Here is a 15388-nt window from a genome sequence, read left to right on the forward strand (position 1 = left end):
CGGGGGCTACTCTTTGTTGCTGTGCACAGGCTTCTCGTTGCAGTGGCTTCTCTTGTTGCGGAGCAAGGGCTCGAGGGGCTCGGGCTTCAGTAGTTGTGGCACTCGGGCTCAGTAGTGGCGGCACTCGGGCTCAGTAGTGGCATGTGGGATCTTCCCCGACCAGGGCTCAAACCTATGTTCCCTGCATTAGCAGGCGGATTCTTAACCACCGCACCACCAGGGAAGTCCCCTTAATCTGTCTTTGAAATGAGTAACTAGTTTTCTGAGGATTCAACGCAGTATACTCCTAAATGGTGAAAGTGCATTATAATCTGTGAACCACCCAGAATTAAGCCGCCTAATTCTCCAAACACATGATGGACTAGGTGTTCTCATCAAATAAATTACCAGTTGGCCTTGTCCTTGGTTGTATAAGAACCAATGGCTCGCCCACTAGATTAGCAGGATCTTCCAGGGAGTCAAGAATTTGAGTCAATGCCTCTTTTTGTCCCACAGCTAGGAACAACTTACTGCAAACGCCGCCAACTCAGTGACAGCCTAAAAGTGGTCTTTGCACCAGCTGTATGAAAACTACCCGAGTTGTTTAATAAACGGGCAAGGTTATCAGGCTGCCACCCCAGGGTAAGAATCAGAACCTCTGGTGTGGTGCCTCAAAATGTGCAAGTTCAACAACTTCCCAAGGTGATGCTGGAGGTAAACCAATGTTTGGAAATCACAAAGATGTCGGCTAGAAGAGACTGGAGAACACTAGAAACTGAGGAAAGTTCCTGAAAAGCAAAACTAACCTGCGTGGGAGGCTGGGCAGAGGGGCTGTGTGGGGAGGTTGGTACAGAGGAGAAAGTGTTTGTATTATGACAAAAACAACTAATTATGTCACATTCCTCATAACCCCAACGTCCCACCACCGTCGTGGCAAGCCGTCCGCAGGGTTTGCCTGGGACAGGCGGCGTAAGGATCCCTGACTGGCAAGGGGCCCAACGCGCAGCCCGCACGGAGCGGAAGCTAGGAGAGCGGTTTCCGCTGCCAGCACCCAAAATGGCGGCACGAGCGTCCCCACCATGCGAAACACATGCTCTGTGCCCCACCTCAGCATCTCAGGTCTTACTGGACTTTTGCAAGTCACCGTGGGAACCCTCAAGGGGGGGACCCCGCACTCCGGCGGCGATACCACCTCCCATTCCCAGCCCTAAGCCCTTATACCCTCGCCAAAGAATGCACTGGAAGCGCTCAGCCTATTAACTTCACTCCGTGCCCAGCCTGTAATACCTCCTGCAGCCGGCTAGCGACGGGCGCACGGCTGAGGGGTCCCGAACGCCGGGCGATAGGGCCTTCGCCCCACTTTATTGGTGGGCCCATGCCGTGGGGCGGGCCTACATGCCCATTGGGCCGTGGACCGTGTCAGTCTTGGGAAATCGGCAAAGGGAGAAGGAGGCGCACTCAGCCATTGGGTTCTCTCTGCTGTCAATCAAAGCGACATCCGGCGACGGCCAATGTCTCCGCTCGTTGATTGGAGAAACGTGTCCCGGGGGAGTACGCGGAGGGCGGGCTTCCGTGTGAGGTAGAAGGAGGGGGCGGGGAGGGAAGCGGAGGCTGGGGAGCTCTAGGCCGGCCGGCGGTGGCGGCGGCAAGGCCTGGCCTCGGGCTGAGCGCCTGCTGTGGCGGCAGCGGCGGACGCCGAGATCAGCAGAGGGTATCAAGCACATTTCTTTCCCTAACGGGAGGGGCGCAGCGCCGCGGGGCCGAGGCTTACGGGGTGAAGGGCGGCGGGGTGGAGCTGAGGGGCAGGAGGCGGGAGCGGGCGGCCGAGCGGAGTTCGCGTCGGGGCCGGGCCCTGGGCCTGGCAGGGAGGGGCCGAGAGGCAGTGGAGAAAGCATCTCCGGGGTGGGTTGGACTGGGGAGGGCTGAGGGCCTGAGAAGGCGTGGTGTTAGCCCAGGCTTGGGAGCGGGGTGGGGCCATAAGGGCGGAGGGCGGGGTGGGGTTTGGCCGTCAGGGTGGGTCAAGGCCAGGAAAGTAGCACTTGTTCGCTGCTGCCCAGAGGCTAGAAGTCGAGGCGCCAGGAGCGGCATGGCGACTTGGTCCCAGCCGGACTCGGGTATCCGGGGCAGGGTGGGACCGGGCTCAGGCCTGGCCTTACTCGATCTTTAAGGGACCTTGTCCGGTTTCTCGAACTTAATTGGCTCTTGGGAGGTTTTTAGTAGTAAATTGCGTGAGAATTGGAGGGAAGTGTAAGCAGGAATTCTGGGTCGCAATTATGTTTACTCCAACCAGATAAGGGCGTGTGTGTGTGTGTGTGTGTGTGTGTGTGTGTATGTATGTGTATATATCCCTCTTTCTCTTTAGGATGAAGTTCGTAGATGGGTCACAGCAGTGAACAGGAGAGAGCTATGTCGTGGTTTATGAGGTTAATGGAAGCTCAGAAGTAGAGACTAGAAAGTGAAAGGCAGCTTTACTCCCTCCCCACTTGGCTATCTGGGTTGAAGACTTGGCCATATCCTTCTGCTTTGGATCAGAAGGTCACGTGAATGAAAATAAAACCTGCCTATTCAAATTCTGGACCTAATAATCCTGCCTCAGGGCCCCCCATCTCGTCAGTACCCCCATTTTTTTAAAATGTGAGAGTGATAGGAAAGGGAAATCAGATTTTAAAGTTGGAAAAACAAAAGGCGTTATTCTTTTCTATGATGTGGTGGTTGTCTTCTTGTCCTTTTACTCTCACCCATTAATAATCTCTCTCTCCCTTTTAGAACTTGAAGGCACAAGAATTGTAGGCAGTTTTCTACTGAGAGAGGAGAAACAAACTTTCTTTTAAGATAGGAAATGGACTTCTCACGCTAAAAATAGAAGCTGGGTAGTGTGTATGGAGTGGGGGGAGGGTTGGTAAATCAGACAACGTGTAAAGTATTTTGGATGCCCTGGGCATTATCTGCTTATCCAAAATGAGCCACCTTTTAGGGTGCTGCAGAATTAATATCCAGAAACTGAGATCCCTTGTGAGCAATACCTTCCTCTCATAGTTGTTCTGTCTGTAACAGGTTTTCATGTTTTGTTTTTCTTGGAGTATAATAACTGATTTCTTTTTAAATAAAAAATAAAAGTGGCCTTTTAATGTGTTTCCTACCTCTGCCTTGGTCATGGCATGAAAATTATGGAATCTTATCCTGTTGCTTTTGTGATTCCCATTTCAGGTTTCTTTGGAAACCCCCCTGGTAAGTGTGGAGGAGGCGGGACACTCTGACCCAAGACAAAAGGCCTGTAGCTCCAGCCAAAGGAAATAAACCTTAGGAGAGAGAAGGAAAAAAAATATCCATCAGCTGTTCCCGAGAACAACCTGCAGTGAAATTTACAGAGAGGACAACTAATGTGAGTGAGGAAGTGACTGTATGTGGACTGTGGAGACAGTAAGTCACGTGGGCCCTGAGGGCCTGGACTGGGTTAGGAAACAGTTGTACTTTCAGAGGTGAGGTGTCAAGAAGGGAAAAGTGAATGTGGTCTGGAGTGTGGCCTTGGCTCCAAGGGGTGTGCTTTCCTCTGAGGCTGTCAGGAAGCTCAGCCCCTGTGTTCTGCCAGGGTGGGGTACAGGGTTTGGCACTGAGGAGGGTAACTTGCTGGCTGGAGCAGCAGAGCAGTGGCCTTGATTTGTCTTTTGGAAGATTTAAAAACCAAAAAGCATAAACATTCTGGTCCTTCAGCAATGCTTTCTCTGAAGAAATACTTAACGGAAGGACTCCTCCAGTTCACCATTCTGCTGAGTTTGATCGGGGTGCGGGTGGACGTGGATACTTACCTGACCTCGCAGCTCCCCCCGCTCCGGGAGATCATCCTGGGGCCCAGTTCTGCCTATACTCAGACCCAGTTCCACAACCTGAGGAATACCTTGGATGGCTATGGTATCCACCCCAAGAGCATAGACCTGGACAATTACTTCACTGCCCGGCGGCTCCTCAGTCAGGTGAGGGCCCTGGACAGGTTCCAGGTGCCAACCACTGAGGTTAATGCCTGGCTGGTCCACCGGGATCCGGAGGGGTCTGTCTCTGGCAGCCAGCCCAGCTCGGGCCTCGCCCTCGAGAGTTCCAGTGGTCTCCAAGATGTGACAGGCCCAGACAACGGGGTGCGAGAAAGCGAAACGGAGCAGGGATTCAGTGAAGATTTGGAGGATTTGGGGGCTGTAGCCCCTCCAGTCAGTGGAGACTTAACCAAAGAGGTTAGTGGCGACGTGGAGGGGAGGGTGGGAAGGGTCTGGGGTTGCGGGGGTGGGCTGAAGGGTGGTCCTGAAGGAGTGTAGTAATAGTAGTAAGCCCTGCAAAGAACCAGAGAGGTTCCGGGGGGTCTCAGGCATTGTTCTGGGATAGGAGTGGGCTAGATTGTCTGACTAAGATTGGGGGTTGGGAGCATTTCCTTGTGTTGAACCATTGACCCACCTCTAAATGAACTGTCAGGGCAGTGGGAGGTCCTTAGAACATGCCTGTGTGTTTACTGCTTGGATTTCAACATGACTCCTGGAGGCCTGGGGTGGGGGAGGGAGTCATGTTATGATGGGCTTTGATGCGGTGTATGTTCGTTGCTAAGACACAAATATTTTGTGGACTGTTGCCTTGTACCTCCCCCCACATCAAAACACACCTACGTATTCTGAAGTTCTCCTTTGTGGTCAGGCCTGTTGTGGTGGTAAGGTCCTGATAAGTCTCCTCTCCTGGGTCTGAGCCAAGGGGTAGATTTAGATAGTTATTCTTGGCCAGGAGAGGGCCAAGGCTCCCATTCTTTGCTAAAGGCCCACTGCAGCGAGTAGGGACGGGAGGGATGGATGGGAACTAGAAGAGAAACTGCATTCTGCTGCTGAAGGCAGCTTGCTTCGAGCTGTCAGAGGTCTGAACTGACGAGTGGCTGACACACTGTTGTGGGCAGAAGGTGATGCAGTTGCCTCTAACCATGTTAAATGGTTTCTGCTGCCCCTCCCCCACCAATGTGATAAGACTGCTTTGAGCTCTGCGTTTGGACCTGTCTTGCCACTCAGTCTTACGGAGCTTGGGAAAAGATCCAGTTCAGTCGCTGGCCATTAGGGAAGGAGGAGGCTGGATTGCACTGGGCTGGGTTTTCCAGAGCTGAGTCTTGAGGCGGGGGTGCATGGGGGGAGTGTTTGGGAAGAGGGAGTGTGGAGGTATGTTAAAAGTTATACAGATGCTGTAGAACTTGGCTCTTTCTGCATACCAGTCAGACCAGGTTTTGCCTACCATCCCGCGTTGAAGCCTGTTCTAAGCTCGGTTCTCTGAATGTTAGTGACTGTCAAATCATGCGGCTTTCTCTGGGCCAGTGGTCCTCAACTGGGGATGATTTTGTCCATCAGGGAACATGTGGCAGTGTCTAGAGACAGCTTTGGTTGTCACAACTGGAGAAGGTGTTATTGGCATCTAGTGGAGAGAGGCATGGGATGCTGCCGAACTTCCTAAAAAGCATAGGACAGCCCCTAAATAACAGGTTGATCTGGCCCCAAATGTCAGTAGTGCCAGGGTTGCTCTGTGCTTAGCTGGCTCACATTGGCTCTACTTTGAGAGAGACTAGAATTACCTGCGTATGGGAGTCGTGAGCACTCCTTGCCTTGCAGTGCCTCTTTTCTGAGATTCTTACAGTGCCACCTCTCTTCTGCTTCCTCTGTTATTTACCTTCAACTGGACTCCAGTCTTGGCACAGTGGTCTGAAGAAGTATGCCTCCCAGCCTCCTCTTCCATCATCCCACCCACGGTAGCTCCTCAAGGGGTAGATGTAATTGGGCTTGGGAACCCTGCTGCTGGTAACCCAGCAGGCATAGCTTCATTCCTCTTCCTGCAGGGATCTCTCCTGGGATGGGGTGGGATGGGATGTTTTCAATGTAATTGGCTGGGTTGGGGTGGAATGGGATGGGACTTTGACCCTGCTTGCCTCCATTTCTTGATCTTCGTGAAGTTTGTGCTTTCCCTGACCCCAGGCTTTCACTGCTCCCTTTGGAGATTGGGGGTGGGTTAGCGTTAGGGGCCCAGGCTGGGTATGGGGGAAGGGAGGATTTTTGTGTGTCTAGAACATTATTTCCTCAGCAACTCAGGGATAAAAATACCCAGGTCCAGAGCATGTGACAGGCACTGCTGGAGCTGGTATTATCCCTGGGTGGCAGCACTCCCCTGCTGCCAGGCCTGTTCGATGGACAGCTATAGCCCAGGCCCTTGTCAGGGATAGGATTCCCCTCGAGGTTGGCACTCTGCCCAGAGAGGGGGGTGGCCTGTGTACAGCTCTTTGCAGGCGAGGAGGAGCACTCTGCGACCAAGGAGAACATACTGTCCCTGACCTGACCTTAGGCTCAAGGGGAGCAGCAGTGAGGATGGGAGCCAGAATTGTGACCCTGATTCTGTCAGGGGCATTCTTCCTGCTTTAGAGATGTAAGCCGGGGCTCAGGCAGAGATGGCTCTTGAACAAAGCCTGGGGTAAAAAGAAAGTGGGGGGCAGGGGGGACATGTTTGTGTCCAGGACGTTGCGGAGCACCTGTCTCCTTCAGTGCTGGCGTTCAGGCTCCTGTCTCCCTCCTCTTGCCTGGGGCTAGGCCTGGCCGGCACTGTGACATCCCTGCATTTGTGCAGATGGATTTCCCCCTTCCTCTTGTCTAGCTTGTTGTAGGGTGACAAAGCCCCTGGTTCCCAGTGGATCTGGGTGCACTGGGTTCCTGCCCAGGCTAGCTTTTTGAGCCTTGGGTTTGAGGACGACTGGCCACAGCTCTCCTGAGGAACGGGAAAACTCCTTACACTTCCAGGGAAGAACTTAGATTCCCGAAGAAGCTGTGGGAGGAGTGTCTGCCCAGTCCTGAGTCCCAGTCCTGAGTGGGCTGGGTAAGCAGGATGCGACAGGAGGTAGAGTGGCACCCCTTCCCCCCAGGGCGCTCTCACTGCGCCACCCCGGCTGGCTGACTGGGCTGGGTGGGGCTGCCCGCCCCTGGGTGCGTCTCCTTGAGGAGACGGAGGCGGCCGGGGATGGGCTGGTTCCTTGCGGCAGCTTCTCCAGCTGCCCTGGTGCAGAGATTGGCTCCCGGCTGCAGCTAGGTAACAGGCGGTGGGAGGGGATTGGCTCCTTCCGCATCTCCAGCGGAGACTTGGGGGAGGAGATTGGCTCTCGTCGCAGCCTAGGTAACGACAGTGGGAGGGGATTGGCTCTTTCCGCAGCCCAGCTGCTGACCTGGGGGAGGGGATTGGCTCTCCGCAGCCTCAGCAGTGACCTGCGGGGTGGGAGGGGGAGGGGATTGGCTCCTTGCTGCAGCCTAGGTAACAAGTTTGGGGGGCGTGGGGAGGGGGAGAGAGGGAGGAGCGGGAGGATAGGCCCAGGAGGGAGCTTGCTTTCCTCTGCAGCTTGAGCACGGAGCATGGGGTGGGAGTCCCATCTCACTGCAGCTTCTGCGGTGAGCTCAGGGTGGGGGCTGCCGGGCGCCTGAGTGGAACTGGGGTTGTGAGGTGGGAGGGGGCTGCTCCAGGATGGAGGAAGGGGGCTGGGCTGGGCCGCCCAGGCAGCAGCACGGGCGGGGCACCCTCCTTGGGCCCCTCGGAGCTAGCAAGGGGCCACCCTTCCAGCCTGGTGTGCTCCCTGCGAGCCAAGAGCTCCTTGGAGCCCCCTGTCCGGCTGCCCAGCACCAGCTGCCCTGGGGCTCATCTCGCACACCATGACCCGCCTGGACCGCAGCTCTCACAGTGGTGGGGGCCATGCCAAAGGGAGCCGGCCCCTTAACTCTTTGGTGGCTGGTCACCGGGTGGCCCAGCCCCCCTCTGCTCCTGGGTCCAGGGCTTCTGTTCAGGTTGGTATATGTGGGGAGACTGCAGGGAGAGGTACACCTGGGAGGTCTTAGGATCAGGGAGGCTTACTGTGGGAGAGGGATACCTGGTCAGATCTAGGGAGGTGGGTCTAATCTAAGGATACTGCTTTCTGGAAAGTGTCTGCCTTTTAATCTCTGACTGGAAGGCAACAGTTTAGGGTTTCTTTAACTGCAGGGGGTGGCATGTACAGGAAACCCGAACGCCTCATATTTATTGGGGTTGTACGCTGGTGGCATTGGGGGTAGCAGGTGGAGCCGGAACTAATCAGGAGCCGCCAGCGTAGAGTGAGAGGGAGGCATTTTGGTGCCCGGGGCGGCAGTTGTGGCTGGGCAGTGATGGGGGCTATGTCCTTGAGTGGGTTGCCTGATGGGAGTCAGTGAGTCCTGGGGTGTGGTAAGGGAGTGAGAGCACTGGTTTGTGGGGACACCGTGGGGCTGGCCTTGGCAGGGGTGGGGTGTCCAGTGAGGATCATCTGACTGCCTGAGGCTCTCCGGGGATTGAGGCAGCTTGCTGGGATCAGCTGAGAGTGGGCATTCTGTTCTGGCAGGGATGGATCTTGAGGTGAGCCTGGACTGAGAATTGTGGGTGTTCAGCCTTACTCCTGCCTCATCCAGGGAAGGGGGAACGGCTGTAGGAAGGGCTGGATAGCCTGTCGTTGTCATTGGTTGCATCAGGTGGTTGCAAATGCAGGGATTTTCCTCTCCAGTCCACCCCACCCCTTTATGCAAATGAAATGGCACCACAGGCTGATGCAAGTCTGGCCACTGCGAAGCAATTTTGCTTGACAGTTCACTCTTGCTTGCCATGGCCAGCTTTCTACAAACCAAGTTTTAAGGGATTCCCATTCCCGAAATGGGAAGTGTCTCCTCCTTCCCCCTTTCTTCTTAAGTAGTGGTAAGATGGCCCTGCCTTTTGGCCTGGCTGTGCCTCTGGTCCAGATCCTAAGCCCGCAGACCGGTATGGTGATGGTTGTGCTAGTGGTTTTCGCTAGCTCTTTTTTTTTTTTTTTTGGAGGCTGGTGTCTGGAAATGGATGAATGAAGCCGTGCTGGTACGGAGGGGACAGGGGGTAGAGTCTGGCAGGTGTAGATTGGGAGGGGCCCCACCCGGGAGTAGTTGGGGTGATGCTAGCAGAAACCTCTGAGGGGCAGGACAGGGAGGGGCCCCTGGACCCCAGAGCTAAAGTCATGATGCTCTGTCTTTCAGGACATAGATCTGATTGACATCCTTTGGCGACAGGATATTGACCTGGGGGCTGGGCGTGAGATTTTTGACTACAGTCATCGCCAGAAGGAGCAGGATGTGGATAAGGAGCTGCAAGATGGAGCAGAGCAGGAGGACACCTGGCCAGGCGAGGGTGCAGAAGCTCTGGCACGAAACTTGCTAGTGGATGGAGAGACTGGGGAGAGCTTCCCTGCACAGGTACTCCTGCCTCTGCCCACTTCTAGAAACTTCTCTTTAGAGAAGGCAGGTTGTGTCTGTGGGATGGGCCTGAATGTATATCTTGGGTTGGGGTCTCTAAGTCACAGTGGTGGCTGAGGAAGCGGGAGTAGAAGAGCAGCAGCAGCGGAGGGGCCGCGCCTTGGTAACGAACAGCACATGGGAGGCAGAGCATCTAGCGGCTTTCTGCTTGCGTCAGAACCCCCCACTCTCTTCTCCTCTGGAGTTTGGGACTCAGGGCCAGCCGACAGCCTGGGAACGGAGGGCGAGTGTAGGCCTGCAACCATGCAGGGCCTCCTTCAAGCTTCCCCTTGGAAAGGCTGGGGAAGGGGCTTCGGCCCACAGGCAGCCAAGGCCCGGGTCAGTCAGACTTAACAGTTGCTGTTGCCACAGGTGCCTGGTGGGGAGGACCAGACAGCCCTGTCCCTGGAAGAGTGCCTTAGGCTGCTGGAGGCCACCTGCCCCTTTGGGGAGAATGCTGAGGTGAGCAGGACTCCAGGGAGAGCCCACTGAGTCAGCAGGGCAGCCTGCACACAGTGTGTCTCTCTGTGGCTGCCTGAGGGGCCGGCTTTTGGTGTTGGCCTTGTCCTGGCTGCTGGGGGTGAATTCAGAGGAAGGAAGAAACAGAACCTCAGGTGGTAGTCTCGGGGAGGAAAGCAGAAGGTGGTCTTTCCTCCTCCCCTGTTAAACCCTCTGTGTTTTGCCCTAGTTTCCAGCAGACATTTCCAGCATAACAGAAGCAGTGCCTAGTGAGAGTGAGCCCCCAGGTCTTCAAAACAATCTTTTGTCTCCTCTCCTGACGGGGACAGAGTCTCCATTTGATTTGGAACAGCAGTGGCAAGATCTCATGTCCATCATGGAAATGCAGGTAGGATTATCAGAACCAGGCACAAACCTCTCGGACTTTGTGTGGGGTGTCTTCATACTCAGTTGCTTTTCCACTTCTGGGAAAAGAGAGAGTAACACCTTTCTGATCCATAGGAAAGTGGGGACACTGAGAGGTAACTGTCCACGTGTCAGTAGGTGGTGGAGTCAGGATTGGGGTTTGGGTTAAAGCCCCGGGGCTGAGGCTTCTAACGCAGGCCTGCCTCCTAGGTGCGCCTCCTTCTTTCCCTTCAGGCAGATAATCACTGGGCTGGGTGTTTCCTAGGTTTAGCATTAATAAAAGCTGACATTATTGTAGTGCTTTACAGCCATTGTATTTCACTTGGCCCTCGGGATCATCTAGTCAGCCCTTTATTATTTTAAACGTGAGGACACTGAATCTCAGAGAGAGATTGAGTGAAATGCTCCTGGTCTTACAGCAAGTGGTGCAGCTAGGCTTTCTTACTCCAAGGCTCGGTGTACTTTTCACTGTGCTGATTCTGCAGTGTTAGGTGCTTTTTTCCTCTCCTCCATGATGGGGGAGTCTGGGCCAAACATGACCTGGAGCTGATCAGTCCTGCCTTGGGGTGGAGTCCACAGGGAGGAACCCGTCTCTGCCAGGCATGATGGATCAAGCGGGGCCAGGAGCTGATGCTGTGGGCTGTGGTTTCCTGTCTCTTGCCTTTACACCCATGCAGCTGTGCCTATGTTGGGTGCCTGCTATCGTGAGCCCCCAGCCACACCTGGGGATGGAGTCTGCGCTAAGTGAACGGTGATGCTCTTCTCCCCTCCCAGGCCATGGAAGTGAACACATCAACAAGTGAAATCCTGTACGATGCCCCTCCAGGAGACCCACTGAGCACCAACTACAGCCTTGCCCCCAACACTCCCATCAATCAGAATGTCAGCCTGCATCAGGCGTCCCTGGGGGGCTGCAGCCAGGACTTCTCACTCTTCAGCCCGGAGGTGGAGAGCCTGCCTGTGGCCGGCAGCTCCACGCTGCTCCCGCTGGTCCCCAGCAATTCCACCAGCCTCAACTCCACCTTTGGTTCCACCAACCTGGCAGGGCTCTTCTTTCCACCCCAGCTGAATGGCACAGCCAATGACACAGCAGGCCCTGAGCTGCCTGACCCACTCGGGGGTCTGTTAGATGAAGCCATGCTAGATGAGATCAGCCTGATGGACCTGGCCATTGAAGAAGGCTTTAACCCCGTGCAGGCCTCCCAGCTCGAAGAGGAATTTGACTCTGACTCAGGCCTCTCCTTGGACTCCAGCCATAGCCCTTCCTCCCTGAGCAGCTCTGAAGGTAGTTCTTCCTCCTCCTCGTCCTCCTCCTCCTCTTCTTCCTCTTCCTCTTCCTCTACTTCTTCCTCAGCCTCTTCCTCCTTTTCTGAGGAAGGTGCAGTTGGCTACAGTTCTGACTCTGAGACCTTGGATCTGGAAGAGGCTGAGGGCGCTGTGGGCTACCAGCCCGAGTATTCCAAGTTCTGCCGCATGAGCTACCAGGACCCATCTCAGCTCTCCTGCCTGCCCTATTTGGAGCATGTGGGCCACAACCACACATACAACATGGCACCCAGTGCCCTCGACTCTGCTGACCTCCCACCACCCAGCACCCTCAAGAAGGGCAGCAAGGAGAAGCAGACCGACTTCCTGGACAAACAGATGAGCCGGGATGAGCATCGAGCCCGAGCCATGAAGATCCCCTTCACCAACGACAAGATCATCAACCTGCCTGTGGAGGAGTTCAACGAGCTGCTGTCCAAGTACCAGCTGAGTGAAGCCCAGCTGAGCCTCATCCGTGACATCCGGCGCCGTGGCAAGAACAAGATGGCGGCGCAGAACTGCCGCAAGCGCAAGCTGGACACCATCCTGAACCTGGAGCGGGATGTGGAGGACCTGCAGCGCGATAAAGCCCGGCTGCTGCGGGAGAAGGTTGAGTTCCTCCGGTCCCTGCGGCAGATGAAGCAGAAGGTCCAGAGCTTGTACCAGGAAGTGTTTGGGCGGCTGCGGGATGAGAACGGGCGGCCCTACTCGCCCAGTCAGTATGCGCTGCAGTATGCCGGGGATGGCAGCGTCCTCCTCATTCCCCGCACCTTGGCTGACCAGCAGGCCCGGCGGCAGGAGAGGAAGCCGAAGGACCGGAGAAAGTGAGCCTGGGGAGGAAGGGGGTTGACGCTCACCGAGATGGAAACTGGAGAAGGGCTGGGCCTGGACCTGGACCTACAGCGGGGACTTTAATGCCTTCTTATCCAATAGATCTCAGATGGGATGACTGCGGGTCAGTGGACAGGAAGAGGCAGGCGCAGGCGCTGTCTGGCTCAGCTTCCCCCACTGAGGGGGGTGGAAGTGGCCAGACCGTTTGGGTGGACAGGGTCCTCACCCCTACCCTTTTCCTTTGAGGGAAGGGTGGTGCTGGCATTGCTGGAGGCCGAAAAAGGGAAAGTAAGGGACTTGTGAGAGGAGAGGAAAGTAGTAGAAAGTCTCATTCCTGGAAGGAAGGAAGGAAGGAAGGAAGGAAGGAAAACAGAAAACCCAGAAAAATCAAAGCGGGAAGAAAATCAGAGGGCAGGTTAAGTTGGCTCTGGCCAGGATTCCAGGCAGCAGGTTTTAGAGGGGACTAGATTACTGGTGTGAGTAAACCCCACTTCAGCCTAGGGGAGGGTGGAACACGGAGTCGGTTCTGAGAGGGGCCTGTGAACTCTTCCTGCTCCTGCACTTTGGCATCCCTGACGGGGAGCTCTCGGATAATATCTCCTGTGAGGTTTCCATCAGAGGGGAGCCCCTGGGACCCGACACTGGCTTGGAGGGTTAGGATCAAAGGGTAGAGTCAACAGGCAGGGGTCGTGAGGCCTCATGCTGCAGCAGCCCCAACACCAAGCATGTCACTCACTGCCCTGCCATACATCTTCCTCTGTGCCCAGTCACCCCTGAGCTGAGGCTCCCACGTCTCCATCAGAGCCTGCATGCGAATGCTGTTCTCTTCCCACCCGTGTGCCCCCGCCCCTCACCAGCTGCCTGGAGCTCTTCTGGAGCTGGGGTGCTGGCAGTGCCCACAGGGCTGGGCCTGCAGCCTCCTGGGAGCTGCTCTGAGGCAGGGGGATGCTGTGGAGAAGCCAGGCAGTATTCAGCACAACACTGGGGAGTGACCCTTCCCTCAGGCCTCCCCTACCAACAACTGGGCTTTGTCACTGGAAGACAAAAAACTACAAAACCCAGCAGCAACAACAAAAACTAGTCCTCTTAGAGTTTCTTGCGCTTTGATTTTTTTAGGGCTTGAGCCCTGTTTCACTTATAGGGTCTAGAATGCTTGTGTTGAGTAAAAAGGAGATACCAATATTCAAAGCTGCTAAATGTTCTCTTTGCCATAAAGACTCCGTGTAACCGTGTGAACACTTGGGATTTTTCTCCTCTGTCCCGAGGTCTCTGTCTTTCTTTTTTGGGTTTCTTTCTAGGAGACTGAGAAATGCATGTAACAGGGGCTGAGGGTACCCCTCCCTCAGGCTCTTGGCCACAGGCAGCTTCTCCACACCCCCAGTTTAGCAAGGGCTCCTGGAGGACCGCCTGGGGGAGGCAGAGAGGGGAGCGCCAAGGTGGCCAGGTGGTTCCAGGACCACAGTGTCTCTAACTGTTGCCACTGCTGTCCCCACCTCGGCCTGGGTCTGGAGCATTGTCTGCCCCAGGCTAGCAGGAATGAGTTGAAGGGGGGAAGCACTGATTCTCCTCCCTGCTTAGGTGGGGAGGCATTCTAACTGAGCAGTAGGGATAGAAGGCACGAGCCTGGGAAGTGCTTTTATAAATTATTTTCCTTGTAGATTTTATTTTTAATTTATCTCTGTGACCTGCCAGGGAGAGGAGAGAGAGATGCTGTGAGCACATGACAAAATAAAATAAAATAAAATGGATGATTTATTCTCAAGTGCAATTTTTCCCTATTTTGAGTTTAAATTGAGAGTAAAGGAAACAGGGCCCATGAGGAGAGAGGACTGGCCATTGTGTGGCTAAGGCAGAGCTCTTAGGGGAAAGTGGGTGGAGAGCAGAGGAGGTTGACAATGAAGAATTTAGAAAGACAAGAGTCTTAAATACTGTATTAAAGCTTCCAGACAGGGGTTATGTACCTTTCTGTAGGGTTTGCCAGCTGAATCCTTTTAGACGAAGGATTCAGAATCCTTTTTGGCCTTTCTCGTAGGGCTAGGCTAGGTGGGTGTTGTCACCTGGCCCAGCTCCTTACCTGTCTTCCTGTGGCAAACTGCATTTTTAATATTGATTGTGCTGTTATTTCTCTGGTGGCCCCACCTACCAAGGGGGTGCAGAGCTTTGGAGCGTAGTCACAGTGATGACGGTGATGGCAGAAACCCAAGAGATCTACAGGACCAGCACACGCCAAGCACTTCACTATAATAGCAGGGCCACGGAACCAGAGAACAGAAAGCTAGACCCCAGGGTTTAAGGCATTTGAAAGCTCTCCAGCTGAGGTGACCAGAATCTGTTCTCCCTCAAAATAATACAAAAAGCCTGTAAAGAGCTGAATGCTTTAAGGTACTGGATGGTTGCTGGAACAGCCACATGCGCATCTAGGGGTAGGTACTTAACAAATGTCCAAGTAATGAATGCCCACCTGGCAGTCTCTGTGAGATTACCAGATGAAGTTTAGGACTGGAAGCTGTGATCCTCCTCATGAAACCTGTGATCTTGAACTCCCCATGTACCACTGTATGGCCTGGCTTAGCCCAGTCCTTTAATGATGCTACTAGAGTTTATCCTATGGGGTGAATAGAATTCTGGGAATAACACTGAGTTCTTTTTTGTTTCAATTTACAATGTCTTTTGCCCCCCATCTAGTTGGAACGGGTTGGTCCTATCAAACGAGCTCTTTCCTAATTAGTAATTAACTTATGACTGTAAGCCAAATAAAACGAAGATTCTTAAAAAAAAAAAAGGCTAAAAATTAAGTCAGAAAAACTAATTTATGCTGATAAAAAATACAAGTTATATACAGAAAACTGTGACAAGTAAAATTCAGAGTAATGTTTTTGTATACTTTCTAGAAATGTGTATATTTTTGTTTAGTACACAATTAGGCTATAACTTTTATCTTGTTTTGCAACTTTTCAAACAGATTTTAAAGATTTTAAGAAAAAGTCCTCTCACCTTCCCCTTTGCTAGTGTTGCCTCTGGTCTGAGAAAGTGTGTTTTGGTCACCCCCTTCCCCCATGTCCCCTTATGGAGAAATGTACAGTTGTGTCTGGGAGCTTGCTGATTAG

The 15388-nt window shown here is 54.1% G+C and overlaps 1 protein-coding gene across 9 annotated transcripts; it reads left to right on the plus strand.

The window, feature by feature from the left end:
• Positions 1–1579: 1579 nt before the first annotated feature.
• NFE2L1 (NFE2 like bZIP transcription factor 1) lies at positions 1580–14043 on the plus strand. Of its 9 annotated transcripts, XM_059996779.2 has the most exons (7): positions 1580–1690; positions 3187–3361; positions 3691–4202; positions 9027–9242; positions 9654–9743; positions 9970–10128; positions 10920–14043. In XM_059996779.2, exons 3-7 carry the CDS (start codon positions 3693–3695, stop codon positions 12276–12278), a joined length of 2334 nt encoding a protein of 777 aa, XP_059852762.1. In that variant the 5' UTR covers positions 1580–1690; positions 3187–3361; positions 3691–3692; the 3' UTR covers positions 12279–14043. The 9 variants fall into 9 exon arrangements, with proteins under 9 accessions (XP_059852762.1, XP_059852759.1, XP_059852763.1 ...); XM_059996776.2 differs by having other exon boundaries at positions 3187–4202; XM_059996780.2 differs by having other exon boundaries at positions 3187–4202; positions 9060–9242.
• Positions 14044–15388: the final 1345 nt, after the last annotated feature.

The sequence above is a fragment of the Delphinus delphis genome, chromosome 19, assembly GCF_949987515.2.
Source record: "Delphinus delphis chromosome 19, mDelDel1.2, whole genome shotgun sequence".
Taxonomy (NCBI): domain Eukaryota; kingdom Metazoa; phylum Chordata; class Mammalia; order Artiodactyla; family Delphinidae; genus Delphinus; species Delphinus delphis.